The 21,789-nt window shown below is 39.9% G+C and overlaps 1 protein-coding gene across 1 annotated transcript in view; it reads left to right on the forward strand.

Annotated features, from left to right (window-relative positions):
* Nucleotides 1–12,639, forward strand: part of LOC134212740 (neural cell adhesion molecule 1-A-like) — a 416,812-nt gene extending 404,173 nt beyond the window's left edge. The window contains exons 11-14 of the mRNA XM_062690855.1: nucleotides 10,715–11,147; nucleotides 11,212–11,587; nucleotides 11,647–11,757; nucleotides 11,817–12,639. Coding sequence (XP_062546839.1) covers nucleotides 10,715–11,147; nucleotides 11,212–11,587; nucleotides 11,647–11,757; nucleotides 11,817–12,059 — 1,163 coding nt within the window. The 3' untranslated portion in view covers nucleotides 12,060–12,639. The remainder of the gene's footprint in view (nucleotides 1–10,714; nucleotides 11,148–11,211; nucleotides 11,588–11,646; nucleotides 11,758–11,816) is intronic.
* The last annotated feature ends 9,150 nt before the right edge of the window (nucleotides 12,640–21,789 follow it).

Here is a 21,789-nt window from a genome sequence, read left to right on the forward strand (position 1 = left end):
TTCAATTATGAGCTAGTTTATAAAATTTATTTATTGCGTGGACATGAAACTTGATGGGAATACTGTCAGTAACCTTTCATTTTTGCCTTTCTCGTACACTAAGTGTACGTAAAGGCTGTAATACTGCTTCAAAAACAAAATTTTGATAGGATTTTTATATACCGATCGACTCAGCTCGACGAATTGAGGTGATGTCTGTATGTGTGTATGTATGTATGTGTGTGTGTTTGTATGTGTGTATGTGTACAAATTTTGTAGACACACTTTTTTGAACTTCCCATTGTCCGATTTGCTCGCAACAAGTTGCAGACGACGCGGAATTCAGTCCCATTGTTTGCTATTGAAAATTAGATCAATAGCTCATCGCAATCTGGAGTTATGGCCAAAAAACTGTTTTTGCGAATAAAAAAATAGCAAAATGTTCTCAACTGAATACACCTAGTTTCGAACTTCTGACCTCTGGGGCGGAAGGCGCTTGCCATACCACAAAACTATCGGAACACACATGGTATGAGTAAACCGAAGTCGTACAGTATTTATCAAATTAGTATGTGTGCATTTCTTTTCAAAGCCACAGAGTTCACTCTGCTAGGGTAACGGTGCCAATATTGGGAGTATTATTGAATCAATGAAAGAAAATATATATTTGATAATTCGAAATTGATAGTTTTAATGCATTAACAAATAGACAAACTTTGAATTTGCTAGAAATGAAATTGGATTCATTTCGTCTTAATAATTAATCTAAATTTCTTGGAGGTAAAATGAGCTCCACTATACTGCCGTCGCAAGCATAATCGTCCAATATTGATTTTGCATGGAAGAAAATATGGAACAGTTACGTTTGCGGCGGCAGTATATAAATAGGAAAGCCAATTTGTTGGAGAAATTATTGTTTTCAATTAATATTCATAATGGCACAATTACAACGTGTCGCTTCAAGTAAAGCAAACGTTAAGTAATGCAATGATGAACAATATTATTAAGACCCCATTGTCTCCACTGAGGCCATGATCGCCTTATAAGTGTTTATTTGGGTAACCTTTAACGAAAAGAAATGTGTTCAATAATTAATAACGTTTCTCTTTACTAAACGTAATCAGGCCCATTTTTTCTATTATTTTGCTATCATGCGCTCGCATACCCTACATACGAGTTCGATCAGCGGCGTTCAATCAGCGTATGGGAGCGCAGCTGATGTGCGTGAGGACGCTATGCAAGCACATTTCGGCGGGAGCGAACGGCACTGCATTCGCTTCATTCGCTTGCCGTCGGATGAATATCGCAGAAGGAAGCATCACCAACACACCGCATGGCCCTGACGAAAGCGAGTAAACAAAATGGGGGCCGGATGATGCCTTTTATTTCACCCGGCAAGGGATATAGGACGTCAATTTTAAAATGGTTGTTAAAACGTTAAAACACATTTTAACCGAAAATAGTTGGATTTTTCAGGTTCGAAATTTAATTTACTTTTAGATTGGCAACACGAAAGCATAGCATAGCATAGCATATGTGATTGTACAAATCGTGGGTGGCTATACAATGCTCAATTGAGCAATCTACTGTATATTGTCGCAAATTGGTACTTGGGATTAGTACCTTTTCCTATACAGTAGGAGTTGTATACCTGGCCACGTCCTTACAATCACGGAAGGAAGGGAAGGAATGTTAGTTCAACATCTACTAGTGAAGATGCAGGGAACCCATACTACTTTCATAGATGTCTCGGGAAGGAAAATTTGTGTTAGTGGGAAAGGTGAATAATAGGAGCTCTATTCGACAATATAGAGCGTTTGTCAATAACAGTATATGCTGTAAAAATAATAAAATATATTCATCAATTTACTTACGAACCGTCCTAAGGAAAAACAAAACAAAACACAAAATTTCGGCAAATCGCGCGATCGTTCCGCCGTCCGAAACAAGAGCCAACTCGCACTGCACTAATTAACTTTATTACCGGCCGCGCAATGCAAAACTCAAAATTTCGGCAAATCGCGTGATCGTTCTGCCGTCCGAAACAAGAGCCAACACGCACTGAACTAATTAACTTTATTACCGGCCGCGCAATGCAAAACACAAAATTTCGGCAAACCGCGCGATCGTTCCGCCGTCCGAAACAAGAGCCAACTCGCACTGCACTAATTAACTTTATTACCGGCCGCGCAATGCAAAACTCAAAATTTCGGCAAATCGCGCGATCGTTCCGCCGTCCGAAACAAGAGCCAACTCGCACTGCACTAATTAACTTTATTACCGGCCGCGCAATGCAAAACACAAAATTTCGGCAAACCGCGCGATCGTTCCGCCGTCCGAAACAAGAGCCAACACGCACTGCACTAATTAACTTTATTACCGGCCGCGCAATGCAAAACACAAAATTTCGGCAAATCGCGCGATTGTTCTGCCGTCCAAAGCAAGAACCAACTCGCACTGCACTAATTAACTTTATTACCGGCCGCGCAATGCAAAACACAAAATTTCGGCAAACCGCGCGATCGTTCCGCCGTCCGAAACAAGAGCCAACACGCACTGCACTAATTAACTTTATTACCGGCCGCGCAATGCAAAACACAAAATTTCGGCAAATCGCGCGATTGTTCTGCCGTCCGAAACAAGAGCCAACTCGCACTGCCACTTTTAGATTGGCAACACGAAAGTCTAATTATTTCGATTAAACAACATGTGTAGATATGTAGCCTGATATAAAGGTGTAGACTTCGGCTATCTGTTGGTGGTGTTGGATTGCGTGGGAGTGCTCTCGCCTCTTAGATTTGACGAATCGATGTTCTAATCTTTGTTTACAAACGCAGAGAATTCGTTTTAAAAATTTGGTATTGAGTTATAGAAAATAAAAATTGTTTAAAGTTCATTGGTATTATACTAGAAAATATGTTTTTGAAAAAAAAAAAAAGAATAGAGCCGAACGAGCGTTGATCACAGGACTCTCTGAGTGAGAGCCTAGAACGTTACCCCTCAGCTATCTTTACTTCTTGAAAGATTGGTGATCGAAGTATAACAGGTTATACGCAATTTGCACTGATCATCTGCTGCTTGTGCATTCGTGCGGCAACGCACCGGCTGCTGTGTTTAGGTTCCGTGGCATATTTAAATCATCTGACGTTGAAAAACATATACGATTGAGTTTACGTCATGTGCTTTTGTGTCAATTCATTCAGATAAGTCACCTAATATTCATAGTGTTTTGGTGTGCAGGGAAGCAACATCAATTTCAATATTTAATTTGAATCCACCAATCCAATCCATATTGCCACAGTGTATGTAAAACATGGATGGTCTAACAATTAGTTTGTAAATAAAACAAATTATTTTAGTAAATGGTTTTGATTTTCTATAAATATTAATTTAGTATTATTCCTACCTTTTCGCTTGCATACCTTCTGTGTGGTTTTTGAAAGTTAATTAATTCATGCTATACATGAGTCCTAAATCTTGGACTTCGCTAGACCAATTAATTGTAACATTCATATAGTGACAACATATCTGTTTGAAGATTTCAAATAGCACTGGGATTATGTGGGAGAATCTGAGTTTCGGAAGGATTCGGAGAAAATTTTTCATTCTTGCAAGTCAATGAAAATGTATCCAAACTTTTCTACAATCCAAACATGTTTTGGATCATGTAGTAATCTAAATTCGATCATTTAGTTTCTCGATGACTTATTCCAGAGGTTAAATTTCAAAACGTGTTTTATGGTGGACTTCTGGTGCGAATATTTTTCGACTGCTCTGTCCTACAGTTTATTGTATTAATTTAATTAATAACAGAGATGAAACACTAGCTTGTAATAACTTATACTGTTAATAACATTATTTTTTTTATTAGTTATTATTAGTCAGTATAAGTAAACAAAATGGGGGCCGGCTGATGCTTTTTGTTTCAACCTGCACGGGTATAACGTCAATTTTAAAATTCTTATTAAACCGTAAAACACATTTTAGCCGAAAATAGTTTTGATTTTTCGGTTTAGAAATTTAATTTTCTCTTAGATTGGTAACATGAAAGTTTCATTATTTCGATTAAAAGCCATGTAGGCTACATATCTACACTACAAGGATGTTTTCGATCATTTAGTAATCTGCGTTCAATCATTTAGTAGTTTGTCAATAACACATTCCAGAGGCTAGATTTCAAAATATGTTGTATGGTGGACTGCTAATTCAAAGGTTTATCTACAACTCTGCCTAACAGTTCGATGTTTCAATTATACTGGTAATAGAGCTATAGAGCTAGTAGCAGTAGCTTATACTGAATGATTGGAATTTTGTTATCATTTGGTATAAGTCACTGCAACTAACACTGTAACTCCTTCAATGGTGGAATTGAAACATCGATATATTAAACAGATATATAGAAAAACCTTCGCATCAGAAGTCCACCGTATAACACATTTTGGAATTCAGCCTCTGGAATGAGTTATAGACAAACTACTAAATGATCGAACGCAGATTACTAAATGATCGATAACATCCTTGTGTGTCTAACATATAGGTAAATACTTCGGCTAGCTGTTGGTGGTGTTGGATTGCATGGGAGTGCTCTCGTCTCTCAGACTTGACAAATCGATGTTTTAATCTTTGTTTAAAAATGCAGATAAGTCGTTTTAAAAATTTGGTATTGAGCTATGGAAAAAAATGAATAAAATTTATTGGTATTAACTAAAAATGTTAAAATTTAACAATAAATAAAAAGAGAGTCAGGATGAGCATCGAACATAGACCCGCTGAGTGACAGCCTAAAGCGTTACCCTTGGCTCTCTCCGCTTCTTGGATATGTGATGATCGAAGTATAACAGGTTATACTCAATTTGCACTGATCATCGGTTGCTTGTACATTCGTGCGGCAACGCACCTGTGCTGTGTTTAGGTTCCGTGGCATATTTAAATCATCTGACGTTGAGAAACATATACGATTGAGTTTACGTCATGTGCTTTTGTGTCATAATGTCAGATGTCAGATATGTCACCTAATATTCATAATGTTTTGGTGTGCATGGAAGCAACTTCAGAATCAATTTCAACATTTGATTTGAATTCACTGTAATGCATTCTTCCTGGCGTTGCAGCAAATAATTCATATTGGCACAGTATATGTAAAACATGGCTGGGCTAACAATTAGTTTGAAAATAAAACAATTTATTTTAGTAAATGGTTTTGATGTTCTATAAATTTTAACTAACTATAATCGTACCTTTTCGTTTGCATACCTTCTGTGTTTTTGATAGTTAATTAATTCATGCTATACATGAATCCTAAATCTTGGACTTCACGAGACCAATTAATTGGAAACCCATTCATAGCGACAACATATCTGTTTGAAGATTTCAAATAGCACTCGGATTATGTGGGAGAAGCTGAGAAATGCCGAAATGCTCTCTATATGAAGAAAAGCAACCCTAGTAGAATTCTTCTAAGACTTTATAAAGTCGGATCAAAATCGTAAATCTTAATTGAAAAGTGGTTAAATGGCATTGACAAAACGGAACTGCTCATCAGCAAAAAAATGAATTCTTATCTATATGATGAAGAATCATACTATTCCAGAAGGTGCCAGAAGCCTAAGCTGGATTCTGACTTCAAAACAGAAAACAGAAAGTTTGTCAATTGACCAAAATTATGGATCATATCACCGAAGTTATGGATCATAATCACGATAAAAATTGCGCAAAATTGTATTTTTTTTATTAAATGTAGTTTTCTATGAATAATTTTCCAAACATTTATGGATCATTTGTCATACGTTCATGGGAAAATAGCAGGAATGATATTGTTTTTCTTGATCATGTTTAAAGGTACATACTTATTTTACAATTATTTGATATATTTTTTTTAGCTTAGTTATGGATCTTAAAATTATTCTTTATGGATAAGCCTGAGCTATTTTTTGGATTTGAGGTAGCGTTTTATGGAACATTCTGATGTTATTTATGGATCGTTTTTGTGCATTTAACGGTACAAAGTAAGGGCTGCCATAAACAAATTTGAAAAATAAGATCTATTTAGTGTTATATTAGACTTTTCTAATATGTTTGTCAACCCATTTGAACGAGCGAGAAAGGCATCATCACCGCTAGGTGGATTAATCAGGGTTTTTTACATATACTTTTACTTGAATATTTTCATATTTTCGTTTATTTGATTCCTCACAGTAAAGTAAACCGAAAATTTCTAGTCTCATAACCATGTAACATTTCCCCTAAGAGTTCTTAAATAATTATTCGGTATATTTTATTTTTATATTTTATATTAGTATATTATTTTTGTAATTTTATTTTTAACATATTCATATTTTCTTAGTATTATTTTTTTTTCAAATTTTATCACATTTTCATTTTGCATCATTTTCATATTTTCTTTTTTTCATATTTTTATATTTTAACTAGTCGACCCGGCAGACGTTGTCCTGCATAGTAGGCGAAAATGTGCGATGAACTGCCCATGCAAAATTTCCATACGAATCTTAGTTTTAGTTTTTCACGATTTACTCAACTTAACTAATAATTTTAGACTGGGGAAATATCATATAAACCCGTCGGAAACTATAACGAATGTTTCTGCTGAAGAAATGAAAAAAATCCATCCAGCCGTTTCCGAGTTATGCGGATACGAACACAGACCATTTCATTTTTATATATAAGATTTTATCTTGTTTTCATAAACTCGTGTTGAAGCGATTATAATTGCATATATTTTATTTTTAATATTTTCATAATTACATATTTGTTCTTTTGTCTTGTTTTGTCTTGTTGTATTTTAATATTTTCATTTTTTCGTGTTTTACATCTTTGTATGCTTATTTTTATCAGATATTTAATCTTTATACTTTCATGATTATTATATTTTAGTTTCTCAAATGTTTTATATTATCATATTTTATGTTTTCATATATAATATTAATTTATTATTGCATTGATTAACAAAATACAAAAATAAAGTTACAAGAAGATTGGGAGGTCGTCATTTACCTACACAGCAATAATTTTAAAAATCAACGAAGTGTAAAGTTGCAGCTCATCCCAACAAACGAATTATTATTTGATATTCAATTAAATTTGACTGACTTTTACAAACAAGTACATTTTAAATTTATTTCGATTTAAAAGAACAGTTAGATCGATTGAATATTGCGTTTATTTGCATGCTTCAAATATGTAGACGAATTAAGTCACATTTGAGTTGCTGCAACCCAAATCATGCAGCTAGGGATGACAGTGTACCGGAGTGTGAGATTTCTGCTGCCGTGGCGGTTTTTTTTATTAGCGTTTATTTGAAGGCTCAAGCGCTCGAAGGCATAACGGAGCCGAAAGTCAATTGAAATTTTATTACAATTTCATCGCTTGCTTCTTATATTCGTATGTTAGTGTTGGGGAGCCGAAAAACTCGCGGCTTGGTCGAGGTTAAGGAGTACATATAAAAAAAATTGGATGGGATAGGGGCTTGGGATCATATTGGTGTCCGTAGGTAGCGTTGATGCAGTCTTCCAATGATGATTGGTGTGGTGTAGAACAGGGACAAACTGCAATGATACAAGCAAAACGTTTCTACCGAGCGGAGTGGGAGAATACAAGGTGGACATGGCCCTACGAATGGGGGGAGAGGGAATCAAACAGATGCGCTTCAAAAAATTGTGAACAAGGGCCATGTAGTCAAGATCAAGCTTTCCCAACACATCTCTAATGTCCTCATTTTCTGGTTTCCCTCCGGCCCGGAGGGATACATATAAATCGGACCTGGCAATATCGTATTCGGGACAGTTCCAGACAACGTGATTGATGTCCTGATAGCCTGCCCCACAACCGCATCGATTGCTGTCTGCGAGCCCTACTCGATAGGAATGCGCGTTTAGTGAGTAGTGGTTGGACATTAGCCGACACATTACCTTAATAAAGTCTCGGCTAAGGTCCAACCCCTTGAACCAAGGTCTTTTCGAAACCTGCGGGAGAATGGAATGTAACCACCTACCCAAATCTCCTTCATCCCATTTTCGTTGCCAACTGAGCAAGGCCTGTTGACGAGAAATAGAAAAAAAACGTTAAAGGCGATTTGACGCTCGTATATATCACCTTCCATAGCGCCCACCTTGGCAAGTGAGTCCGCTCTCTCATTACCCGGGATCGAGCAATGTGAAGGGACCCATACCAAAGTGATAGTGTAATAGCGATTCGATATAGCACTCAATATGGATCGTATTTCGCTCAGGAAATACAGTGAGTGCTGTACCGGCCTCATTGAACGTATAGCCTCTATTGAGCTGAGACTATCCGTAAAAATTAAGTATTGAACAGAGGGAAGAGAGGCAATTCGCTCTAATGCGTAGTGTATAGCTGCTAATTCTGCAACATATAAGGAACAAGGATTTTGAAGTTTTCGAGCGGCGCTATGCAATTCGTTGAAGACACCAAATCCAGTGGTTTCATTTATTTTTGACCCGTCGGTGAAAAAATTTTTGACGCAACTGACATGGCTGTTTACTTGTGAAAATTGGTGGTATACACTCCATTCGGAGAGGATCTGGAATTCCATGGATCTCTTCTCTCATGGTCAGATCAAAAACTACAGAAGAACTGGAGGATTCTAAGAAGCAACCACGATTGGGAACATTCGAAGAAGGGCCAATCTCCAGGCTCATGTACCAGTAGTACAGTGTCATAAATTTTGATTGGAAGTTTCGTTCGATTAGCTTCTCAAAATTCTTAATCTGAATCTGAACGATATTTCCGCGATGCGATCTGATAAAGGAAGTACTCCCGCGAGTACCTCCAAACTCATTATATGAGTCGAGTTCATACAGACTAACGCGATGCGGAGACAACGATATTGGATGCGTTCGAGCTTCAATATATGAGTTTTTGGGGCGGCTTGAAAACAAAAACTACCGTATTCGATAACCGACAAGATCGTTGTACGATATAGCTTTATCAAATCTTCCGGGTGGGCTCCCCACCACGTACCGGTAACTGTCCGCATGAAGTTGATTCTTTGTTGGCATTTCTGATACAAATGTTTAATGTGCATTCCCCAGGTGCCTTTCGAATCGAACCAGACCCCTAAGTATTTATGTGAAATGCATTGAGAGATTTTCTTACCCCTAAGATGAAGCTTTAATTTTGCTGGCGTATGCTTCCTAGAAAAGACAATCAGCTCAGTTTTCTCCGGAGAGAATTCGATACCCAGCTTCAAAGCCCAAGTAGACAATTTGTCCAGAGTATCTTGCAATGGTCCTTGCAGATCGCCCGCCCCTGTTCCTGTAAAGGAGACAACAGCGTCATCCGCAAGCTGTCTTAACGAGCAATTTCCCACAAGACATCCATCGATGCCTCTAACATAAAAATTGTAAAGAAGGGGACTTAAACATGAGCCCTGGGGAGACCCATGTAACTAATTCGTGAAGTTGTTGAGTTTCCATGAGAAAAACTCATATGTTTCTCAGACAACAAGTTGTACAAATAGTTATATAGTATTGGTGAAAGCCCACACTCGTGGAGTTTGTCTGAAAGGACGTCAACGCAAACTGAGTCAAAAGCCCCCTTAATGTCCAAGAAAACTGAACCCATTTGTTCTTTTTGAGAATAAGCCAGTTGGATTTCTGTAGTAAGCAACGCAAGACAGTCGTTCGTTCCCTTGCCTCTGCGGAATCCAAATTGAGTATCTGAAAGAAAACCATTTGATTCGACCCATCTGTCAAGCCGATTGAGAATCATCTTCTCTAACAGCTTCCGTATACACGACAACATCGCAATTGGACGGTACGAGTTATGATCCGAAGCGGGTTTATCGGGTTTTTTGATAGCGATCACCCTCACTTGTCTCCATTCATCCGGAACAATGTTGCTTTCCACGAATTGATTGAATAAATTCAGCATGCGCCTCTTCGCGACGTCTGGGAGGTTTTTAAGCAAGTTGAATTTAATTCTGTCCATTCCATTCCATAACGATCGTAATTATCTCGAGTATCACGCTTTCAATAGTCCTTAAACGCGTCTGACTTTTCCCGATAGACTTTGGTACATTCTTCATCCCGCCAAAGAAGAGAAGGCGGACGCCGACGTATTTGAGATCCCGGTATAGATCGACGCTGTGATTGAACTGCGCTGTCTAGGATTAGCCCGGAGAGAAACTGGTATTCTTCCAGCGGAGGAAGAATATCGACCGAATACTCACCGACGATGATCGCCTCAGTGTATCTTCCCCAGTCAATGTGTTTCGTGAGGTCGTACGCAACGTCGATCTGGCGAGACTGACACGATTGAGATTTCGATTGGCAAGTGATCACTACCATGGGGATCTTGAATTACTTTCCACGAACAATCCAATGTTAGTGAAATCGAACAGATTGAGAGGTCACTGCCGTGACTGGTCCTACGTAGTACTTAACGTACTCCTCCCAAAACAACACGCTTTACGATGCCTCTCTGAAATGTTTTCGATTCCCTCATTTTATCAATTCAAAAAGTGATCCTTCCTTTCTTAATTCTCAACCCCTTCCCCAACCAAGTGCCATTAATCTTGGTAAACTACGACAATCGAATTTTGTGCCGCTATATTTGAATTGCAAAACATAATCAGCTAAAAAAAGATTTTTGGTCGATCTTGTAGAGTCGTGCTGTCTTTATTAACATATTTCTGATTTTCCAAGCGATACAAATCTTATCTTTGTTTTATCGGAATTTACTTCTCGATGACTTACAGACGCTCCTTTCTGCACCACCGATAAGATCATCAACCTGGGCGTATCGATAGGCGAAACGGTGTTAGTTAGTTGTAATATAGTGGCACACCCCAACGCGAGCCGATTCTACTGGCGGTTCGAAAACTCCGAAGAAGTGATCGAAATCGACCCGGATCGGTTCACCAACAATGGCACCAGTAGCCTGCTGGAGTACACACCCGAATCGGATCGGGACTACGGAACCCTCTCCTGCTGGGGCACGAACGAGATCGGAACCATGGCTGAGCCCTGCATCTTCCAGTTGATAACCGCGGGGCTGCCGACATCGGTGATCAACTGCGAGTGGTCCAACAGTAGCTCCAAGGTGGACGTCTACTGCCATTCCGGGTATGACGGCGGCTTGCGGCAGAAATTTCTACTGGAGATGATGTCCAGTCGAAATCCTGGTTTTGGGTAATTCGGACTAAACTTTGTAGAAAACAAGTTCAATTAGATAACCGACGAATCTGTATTTCAGGATCAACTTGACCAATTCCGAGGAGCCAACTTTTTCCACGTCGTTCGTTTCGCTCAGGGAGCAACTGCCAAATATCCACCAGCCAGACACGCTCAAGATGATCGTTTACGCGGTGAATCAGAAGGGTCGTAGTCCGGGAGTATTCATCGCCGACCTTTTCATCCCAGCCGTCGAAGAGCAGGAGCAAACCGATGACAAAAAGTCTACGCTGTTGACTCCGATCCTGATCGGTCTGCTGCTGACCATCGTGCTCATAATAGTCGTTATAGTTGTAAGAATTTATCTGAAATCGAAAAGACTTAAGCAAACTATTGATAAGGAGAAACGATACACGGAGGAGTCCAAAAACACGCTCCTGTTGATGGATCAACCCAAGGTATTTTTATTTGAAATTGTTGTTTTAGAGGATCTTAACTTAAATTTGCATAATTACAGAAGGACAAATCTCAAAAGGCTTCCAAGTGGAAAAGTAGCATGGGTAATAGTATAAAAACTAGGAATAAGATTGAAACCATAGACGATGAACAAGATCCTGACCTAATACCCGTAAGTTAGCCGTCCGTTATTTCGACTCAAAACTCTAACAGTTTTATAACCCCTTCCAGTATCCCCGCCTCACGGACATACAGCAGGAAGAGCTGATTCCCATGAATTCCGACATATCGTTTAAACCCAAAACGGTTCGGTTACCGCCGCCCACGCCAGTATCAGTAACTGCCACGTCCTCCTGCACGGCAACGACCACCATCGTGAGTTTCAAGGACGAGGACATCTCCGTGGCGGAGATCAACCTGAAAGGAATTGAAGACTTCCTGATGACGAACCACGTGCCGGAGAGCTGTGTGTGATACCGAAGGACCCATCATCCAGGAGCATCCCAAACGAACGAAGCAATCTTTTATCCGAATCGCACGCCATCAATCCGTTCGAACCCGAGCAAACCAAGCGATGATTTTTCTACAAATGCCCGCAAACTTTTTTGTGTTTAGCCAGTAAGTTTTGAATGTGCTTAAGTGCTGTGGACGTTACAAATAAGAAACCAAAATTGATGCGAAGAGTCATCCGGGTACGACACCGTTGACTTTTCTTCTTTTTCGCCAATGGAAACACAAACGCAAATCAAGGTGTAAAATAGACAATTTAAAGTAAGACAGAGGAAAACGTAATAAAAATAGTAACAAGAAAATGGAAACAATAATTTAACGAAATGCAGAAAAACATAGGCAAACCGAATCGTTATCAGAGTGCGAACCAGACGATAACTCAAAACGAAGCTAGAGAAATTAGATAAAGGTTATAAATAAATCTGTACTCAATATTGAAGTGTACCTAAAAGATATATTATTGTAAAATTATTGCTATTGAAAGTATTATTGAATGAAAACAAAGATTGTTTGTACAATAAAGAGATTTTTATAACAAATTAAATCTATGCAGGTTTTTGAATGATGCCGAAAGTTCGATTGAGAATGAAAAAATGCGTTTTCATATAAATTGATACGGTTTCCCTTTTTCCAGTCTGATTTCAATCACAAGTCAATTTTGGTATGCAGATCCTGAGACGCACGTGTTAATACATTGAGAGTGTGGAGCACTTGTATGACAAAACACAATTTTCATCCCATCAAGTGAGGTCGAAGTTTTTCTAACTCATTGAGACCCTTATCAACTGTGCCCTAACTGGCATCGAATTGTTGTCAATTCCGGCATCGGGAATTATTCACCTTTTCACTTAGAATAAGGTTGGAGTGACCTTTGCAGTACATAAAAGTCTTCTCAATTCAGCTCGGTCCATGGCTGCATGTCGCCAACTACGCAGTCTATGGAGGGTCTTCCACATGATCGTTGCACCTTGCTGGCGCGCAGCTCGCCCTCTGATGCCCGTCGGATCGTTGTCGAGAACCATTTGCACTGGATTACTGTCCGAAGTTCTGGCTACGTGGCGGGCACACCACAGTCGTCCGGTTTTGGCGGTGTAAACGATGGACGATTCTCCCAACAGCTGATGCAACTCGTGGTCCATTCACCTCCTCCACGTACCGTCCACCATCTGCCCAGCACCATAGATGTTACGCAACCCTTTCGTTTCCTAAATTCCAACTGCGCGTTGGTCCTCCACGAGCATCGTCCAGATCTCGTATCCGTAGAAAACTACCAGCATATTAAGTATTCAATCGGTGCGTCTTGCTGAATTCAAAGTAGGGGAAAAGACGGCTGTTCACGCGTGCAATTACTAGTTGGACACTTTCTTTATTTCTTGGAAAAACCGGTTTATCTGCAGCCTACTTGCATAATGCATACAATCCAGCTGACCGGCAAACAACAGACATGGAAAACAACGTTTGCACACTACTAAACCATCGCAAGATTAGAATGCGACAGTAACGAAATGATCGAGCGAGATAAACAACCAACGGGACTGATACTGCAGCTGAGATGGGATCATTCCGCGGGAAATAACATCTGCAGGGTTCTCCAGCCCGGAAACGTGGTTCCATACTCCGTTCTTTGTGATATGCTGTATTTCTGAGACACGATTAGCTACAAATTCCTTCCATCTAGAAGGCGACGAACAGTGTTGTCCTACACTCAGTGCAAAAAAATCTGCTCTTTGATTTTACTCCATCTAAACGATTTTATAGTCTTAACTAAATAAGTGCAACTAATAGAGGGAGATTTGAATTTTCTAAATGTCATGTCAAACTGTCAAACAAATGCACGTCAGAGCCACAGGAGCGCGCGCGCTGAAAATACACTCCAGTGAAAACACTCCATCTGTGCATTTTTTCAATAGTTTAATATGACATTTAGAAAATTCATATATCCCTCTATTAGTTGCACTTACTTAGTTAAGACTTTATAATCGTTTAGATGGAGTAAAATTAAAGAGCAGAACTTTTTGCACTGAGTGTAGGACAACACTGGCGACGAAGATAGCCAACATTTGACTATTGTGGAATCCGTCCAGAAGTACGGTCGCGCAGTTATGCCGATGCCAGACGCAACCTTCTCGTACAAATGTGCCAGCAGTAGAGCTGACGATAGCTCCAAACGAGGGATCGATTGTCGTTTCTTCTTTCGATTAAGGTTTTCAAGAGGTGCTACGCGGGATTTCGAAGTCAGCAGATGTATGGATATTGCTCCATCTGCAGAGATGGTTCGTACAAAAATACAGGCTCCATAAGCCTTCTCGGATGCGTCGCAAAAACCATGTAGTTCGATAGCAACGGATGTCGTGATTCCCACCCATCGTGGAACTGATAAACTGTCCAGACCTGCAAGGTTACGACGATATTCTTGCCACTGTTCTTGTAGCTCTGTACTGAGTGGTTCGTCCCATCCACATTCAAGTTTCCACAGTTCCTGAATGTAAATTTTCGCTTGAACTATGACTGGTCCCACTAGCCCTAGGGGGTCGAAGTAGGCTGACCATACGTACCGTATTTAACGGGACAGTCCCGTTTTTTAGACCTTATTGTGCTGTCCCGTCGTAATCTAAAAAATCCTCAATATGTCCCGTTTTTTCATTGATTCTTCCAAAGTGCTCCAAAATATTATTCAAACACTCAAAATAATTGTCACTTTAATTCCACTATAAAAAGTCATGTAGACTTTAAAAATCGAAATTTTTATCGAGCTTACTGGAATCAAATAAAACTGACTCAAATCACAAGTGCATCTTAATAAGAAATGTAGTGAGACTCATCATAAAACATAGAAAATAATATCTATATACTCTTCTTGTGAATTCTACTCAAAATGAATGTATGAAAAATATATGAGTGGGGTTCTCAGAGCGAAATGTACGTTTATTAACAATCGCTAATGAAACATTTTGCAGAAGCATTATGAGAACGATTTGCAAAAAGCATGTTTGAGTTTGAATAAATTTTCTACTTCTTTTTTTGTTCTCGTCCGCTTCTAATGGATGGGATATCAAAAATATCGAAGTTTCACTTAAAATTTAAGTACATGGCCAAACGAAAATTCACTTAAATTTTATTCTATTTTCTAGTGAATTAAGGATCATGAGTGCCATCACTAATGAATCATTTAACTTTTACACCCGAAACTACATAGAAAATATCTGCATATGTTTTCAAGTAGCTTCTAAGTGAAAATTATTTTGAGTGAAACAAATTCATTATTTTAGGCAGGAATCTAAAATCAAATACAAAGGAAGTGTTTTTTGTGTCTTTTAAAGAGATTTGCGGTCCTCGGCTGGCTCATCTCTCAACAAAGAAAGTGGATGAAACCCATAAAAAAACGTGGGATGATATATTGTTAGTGTTGCTTTTAAAAGACTGCTTTCTATGCCGTTTTGCATTTTCCATTGATCTACTTTTCTCGCGGTTTGTGACGGTTCATGACAGCATGTGCTTCTCCGGAAGATACATACAGTTTCATTTCAATGATTTTTTTTTTCTGAATTTCATGAAATACTTGCTTACCAAGTTACTAATTCCATTCAATCCACTGATGAAATTGGCAAAATTTTAATGCCTTCGGAATAAGCAGCTTATTCCGGAGGCATTAAAATTTTGCCAATTTCATCAGTGGATTGAATGGAATTAGTAACTTGGCAAGCAAGTATTTCATGAAATTCAGGTCACGCTTCAACGTCAATAAAATGAAGCGCAGGGCAGACATTCTAAGAAATTCATTTTTTTTTTTTCAAATCTGCTTTACCACATATTTTTCAATCATTTAATTCTTTTCGAATCATTAGGAATCATTCAAAGCCTTTCTAAATAATTCTAAATATTCCGAAATCATCAACTGTAAAAAAACGCATGAAGTAATAATTTAAATATCAAGTGAACAAAATCGAGTTTAAGGCAGATTCAAAACGAGGATCGGATTAAAGGCTAGATTCAAGGTCTTCACGCACTTTAAGGCTAGTTGACACATCAGGAGCTTGTCTGCAATTTTCGCTCCCATGTCCGAGCTGTAAACCTGACTATAAATTGGCCAGGATTTGTTTACTTTTCGCAAAGAAATTGCATAAGTCTCGCTTTTTTTTTTTGAGGACATGGGAACAAAATCAATGGACAAGATTCCCAAGGCTACTTACAGCGTCATTCAAATCAATTTCGATCAAAATGGACTGTGAATTGATTAGATTTGACATTCATTCTCATGCGCCAACCATATTCATAGAAATAGATAAAATTACATTAATGTTCTTTCCTTGTTTAGATTTTCGTTATTCTTATCCGCAGATTTTTTCCTACTTCATGAAAAAGGGATTTTCCAAAAACCGGCCTTAGGCAGGGTACTTTGACTATTGTTTGTTATTTTCAATTGTCCAGAATTGGAAAAGTTTTTGATATTGATCAATAATAAAATCTTTAATACATGTCTAAGAATAGATTAATATAAAACTTCAAAATTCGTCATTTTTTTAAATTATGGATGGATTCGTAATTTTCTGTTCCTTTGTATTTTCGTCCACGTCCCTTTGAAGAGTGAAATATTTGTAGTTTAGTATTTTCCACAACTAGCTTAATACAATAGAATGTTATGGTGGTGAATGATTCACTATGAAATATTTCTAACTCCTTATGGAAAATGAAAATTAAGCCCATCACTGCTCCTAAATTTTATCACAAGGTTTTTTTTACATATCCGTTTTGCAAGCGCGTTAGTCCCGTTTTTTTCACCGAAATAATCTGGTCAGCCTAGGTCGAAGAGTCGCGAAACGTCGGAGAGTACTGATCGCTTTGTGATTACTGTCGAATTGTCCCAGGTCGGAGAGTTGAAGCGGAAACTATCTGTTTCAGGTACCCACAGCAAACCTAATGTTTTGACGGTTGACTTGGATGAATCTAACTGAAGGATCATTCGGTCGTCTCGCAGATGTTCCGGAACATTCAGCAAAATCTCACGACTATTCGAGTTCCACTTTCGTAGAATAAAACCCGCTGATTCCATTAGCTGGATCGTTTGTTCAACTAATCTGTTGCCTTCTTCGAGGTTGTCTACTCCGTGTAACATGTCGTCTACATAGAATCCTTTCTTTAGCACCGCCGCGGCGACTGGGTGCGTATGTTCCCCCTCTTCAGCTAGTGTCTGCAGGCACTTTGTTGCCAAATACGGTGCAGATGCTGTGCCGTATGTCACTGTAGTTAGCTCGTAGGTCTTAATAGGCTCGTCATGGGTATCTCGCCAAACGATTCGCTGTAGATGCTGATCAGAATCTTGAATTCGCACCATGCGATACATTTTAGCGATGTCAGCAACAATGGCGAAGCGATGTATACGAAACCGCAGGATAATGTCAAGCAAATCATCCTGTATAACGGGTCCCACCATAAGTCCGTCGTTAAGTGAAACTCCGGTACTAGTTCTGCATGATGCATCGAAGACCACACGGAGCTTTGTGGTAGTGCTGTCCGGTTTAAGCACGCAATGATGCGGCATGTAGTACACGTTGGAAGTATTGGAATCCGCTGCAGCCTCTTTCATGTGTCCCAGAGCTCGATATTCGTTAATAAACTCCACGTACATGGATTTCAGCTCCGAATGAGCAGCCAAACGTTTTTCTAGGCCAGCGAAGCGCTTCATCGCTGTAGCTCGAGATTCACCAAGTTGGTTAATGATATGTTCCTTTTTAGGTAAAGTGACCACAAATCTGCCTGTCTCATCACGGATGGTTGTATTCTTGAAGATTTTGACGTAGGACTTACGTCTCTCTTTACTATACCGGGTGTCATTTCAGAATATTCAAATCGACCGCGTTACGCTGTGTTGAAAGATTTTAAACGTTAATAGCGTTCGTCTCAGTGGACGAATTTCTGCGGCAAGCCCCTCAATCGACAGATTTCAAGTATGCCTTTCATGTCCATGCTTGATAAGACCCGAAAAACTTGTTTCAATAGGCATGAAACTGTTTTCAATGAAAAACTGACTGATACTGACCGCACATAAAGCGAACGTGACTGAATGATCGTCCCATGTTACCAATTCTAAATCTTATCACCCGAAATCCCATGTCCGGGTGTTTCCTTCCTTCTACTACTAACAATGTTGTCTCAGAAAAGAACACGTACTTCCCACCTGAACTGCAATTCTAAGCTCGCTTACCCGGCTTATTGGCCTGTATCTAGCGAAAAGTCCCGTTAGGAAATAGACGCCAGCAGCGAGCAACAAGCGTAAAAAAGAAGAAGCCCTTCTCGAACGCGTTGATGATGATGACGCTTTGGCTGACAAAGAAGCGGGATACAAGACACTAGCTGATTGGCTCACCAATTGGGAAGCAGAGAAGATTCAAAATAAGGTATAAAAGAAAAGTGCATTCGCTCGCAGAGCATTCAGTCTTTTTTATACCATCACTAGAAATTCGCGGTTATTTGAAAAGATCGTTTTCTTACTTTTTGCACTTAGCCGAAGCAAACAGCCTTTTTCAAGGCTCTAAGAGTTAAAAATAATGTTCTCCTTCATCGCTATCGCACGGATTAGAAGGCTCTTCAGTGGAAGGGCTGAGATACAGTCTACATCCCCTGCTGAGCCAACTTGTGGTTTAATTCCTTCAGTGGGAAGGCAGTTCTTCAGTGGGAAGGCAGTGGCAGTCCTTCAGTGGGAAGGTTGCCACTGTCGAGGCTAATATTTCGTGACCGGACAGATACTTTTTGAATTTTTTTTTGATGATTCTTGTTCGAGGTAGATTTGATTTCTGTGTCGGTTTTATGAGAAGATTTTGCCAAGAAATGGTATGGAACGCCGATTATTTATCCAAAATAGTTGATGTTAGAAATTTGGACATATTATGTATCTTAAAGGCATGGTGAAGTCAAGTTCTACGTCCACTTAGCGGTTATGTCACAGACATTACCCACTGTTCGTTTTTTCACAAGCTTATTCTTCGATGGAGAGCGTGCATGTTGTCCGACAAGTCTCGAGCTCCCAAAACCTGGTGAGCTGTTCCTGAATGTCTGATGTACAAGATACGTGGACAACAGAGCTGTCCACACTAGTAGTATTAGAAAAAACCCGTCCGGATACAATCCAACCAAACACGGTGTTCTGGAGAGTTGGTCCATCCTCCTTTGCTTTCATCCGACCATCAGTTAGTAGATCGATGTAGTACTCCGCTCCAATGATCACGTCGATTGGTCCAGTCTCAAAGAACCGTGGATCTGCCAGAAACGTAGCTTCGGGAAGAGTCCACTCAGTTGGACTAAAGCTTGCGGTCGGCAATGGAACAGTTAATTTCGGCAGCACATAGAATGGAATGTCTTCTTCAAATGGTGAAATCGAAGGAAGTCTGGGTCTAACACCGGCCGTTATCCGTCTTGTTGACACGCTTCGTGATGATCCGATGCCCTTGACAGTCACATAGGCTGGGAATTCTTGGAAATCAAGTTTAGCAGAAAACTCTCTGCTCATCAGACAGTGTTGTGAACAAGAGTCTAGCAGAGCTCTTGCTAGCATCGAGTTCCCGAGACGGTCCGTTACTCGAACGAGTGCAGTCGATAATAATATATTGTGTATTGGTGTTGTGGGAAGTCTTACGTAGTTGTGGCTAGTCGAAGTGTGGCCCACTTCAGATTGTACTGTTGTGCAATGCGAGTTAGACGGTGTGTTACCTGTCTGTGTAAGTGTTTGTTGGTTTGGATGGTTTGGCTGAAATTGTGACTGTCGCAATGGGAGAATCGGTGATGAGGTTGGCGTCGAAGGTTGGGTCTGCGGGAGTGGAACGGACGATCTATCTAGATTGGTGTGCAAGAGAGAATGATGGTTCTGTTGGCAGTGTTTGCATACGCCTTTTCCACAATACTGAGCGTAGTGTCCAGGTTGAAGGCAGTTGCGACAAAGCTGATTTTTTGTGACGACTTCGATCCTTTCAGGAATCCGCATTCCTTGGAACTTACGGCAGAAGTAGATAGGATGCCACGATGTTCGGCAAACTGGACATTTCTTCGCTGTTTTGACCATTGCGTGGCAAACGGACGACTGATGATTGGGTTGACGTTGATCCGATGATAGTGCCTTTGCTGGGGCTACAGACTGCAGCACTGAACAATGATTGCGTAGAAAGATCACGAGGTTGTCGTATTTGGGAACCTCCTTACTATTGTGGTGCGTCTCCCAATGACGCAACGTTGTTGAATCTAGCCTGGCACATAGCATGTATGCCAGAATAGTACTCCATTTAACGGTTTCTTCTCCGATCTTTTCCAACATCTGCAAGTTTTTATCGAATTCGCCAATCAGAAAATTCAGACCTTCATACGACTCTCGTTTCAATGGGTCGACAGCAAAAATAGCGTCCAGATGAGCCTTGACGATGAGTTTCTTGTTCTCATATCTCTTTTCAAGTGCTTGCCAGGCAACTTGGTAGTTCGCAGAGGTTAGGTCAACGGAGGTAACTTCCTGCAGGGCATCTGAAGACCTTAAGTACGTGAACTTATCTATATCCGAGAGCTGTGAACTGTTGTGAATCAGGCTCCGGAAAGTGTCGCGGAACGTAACCCATTCTCGAATGTTTCCGCTGAATGATGGAAGCTGAATCTCCGGCAGTTTAACCCTAGAGATCGTTGACGCTTGTTGTTCAACAAGTTGTACATTGCTATCCCTGCGTGACTTCAGTTCTAAAAGTTTACCGTTTAACATACAAAAAGTTTACCGTTTAACATAAGTCGAGTCAAGTACGAGACACTGAAGACGGCCTTACTGTTGAGGTCGAAATACGTATCTGTCAAGATACAATTAAGTGGTGGAATTCAATGGGATTGTTTAAACTCGTCTTATTACAGGTGATACAAAAACGTTCTTCGAAATCTCGTATTGCTTCGTAATTCGCAGTTTCACGTTGTGTTTCAGCCTTTTGCTTGTCCTCGGCATCTGTGTCAGCAAGCTTCTTCTCCTCGGTGTCTTCGATGATTAACTCCATCTTAGCCCGAACCTTGTAGAATTCGTCGTACACCTTGCTTAATGACTGCAAACGAATATCGAGTTGACACGCATCTTTAGTCTCGACATATAATAAAGTGTTTAGACCTCGGGGTCTCTTAAAAAAAACTTTTATTCACTAATTATTATTTTAACATAAATATACTAAATGATTATTATCCTAGAACGAACCACTCTCTACTACTTGCACTAACTAATTGAACCGTATCGCTGGTCGATCGGTGATATTTAATAATGTTAACTGCTCACTCGGCGCATCGCTATGGGTCGAAGTCCAATGGATCAGTTCTGCTGACGTTGGCGGTGGCATGATTGGGTCGATGCCACCCAAAGTGCTGATGGTGCGGTACTGCAGGCTGGCTCATGTGTAACTCCTCCGGGGGTAAAAAGCGTGTCCTCACGCGTCCAAAACCTTCAGGACTGGTGCTTCCGTTTCCTTTGTGGGATTCTTAGGCTTCTTTCTCCGTGAAAATTTGGAAGCAAGTCCTTGAACGATGTGGCTAAAATACAGAAGAGCAAACAGAACTAGGGTTATGGTTATTAGGGTGGAGATTGTTATTCCACCCAGAAGGCTCCAATTCCAGATATCGTGCTGTGCTTGTTGTAAGTAAACATGTTGAATATGTTTCCTGTTGATCAGAGTTCTCGTGTCTAGAGATTCGA

The sequence above is a fragment of the Armigeres subalbatus genome, chromosome 2 (assembly GCF_024139115.2).
Source record: "Armigeres subalbatus isolate Guangzhou_Male chromosome 2, GZ_Asu_2, whole genome shotgun sequence".
Taxonomy (NCBI): domain Eukaryota; kingdom Metazoa; phylum Arthropoda; class Insecta; order Diptera; family Culicidae; genus Armigeres; species Armigeres subalbatus.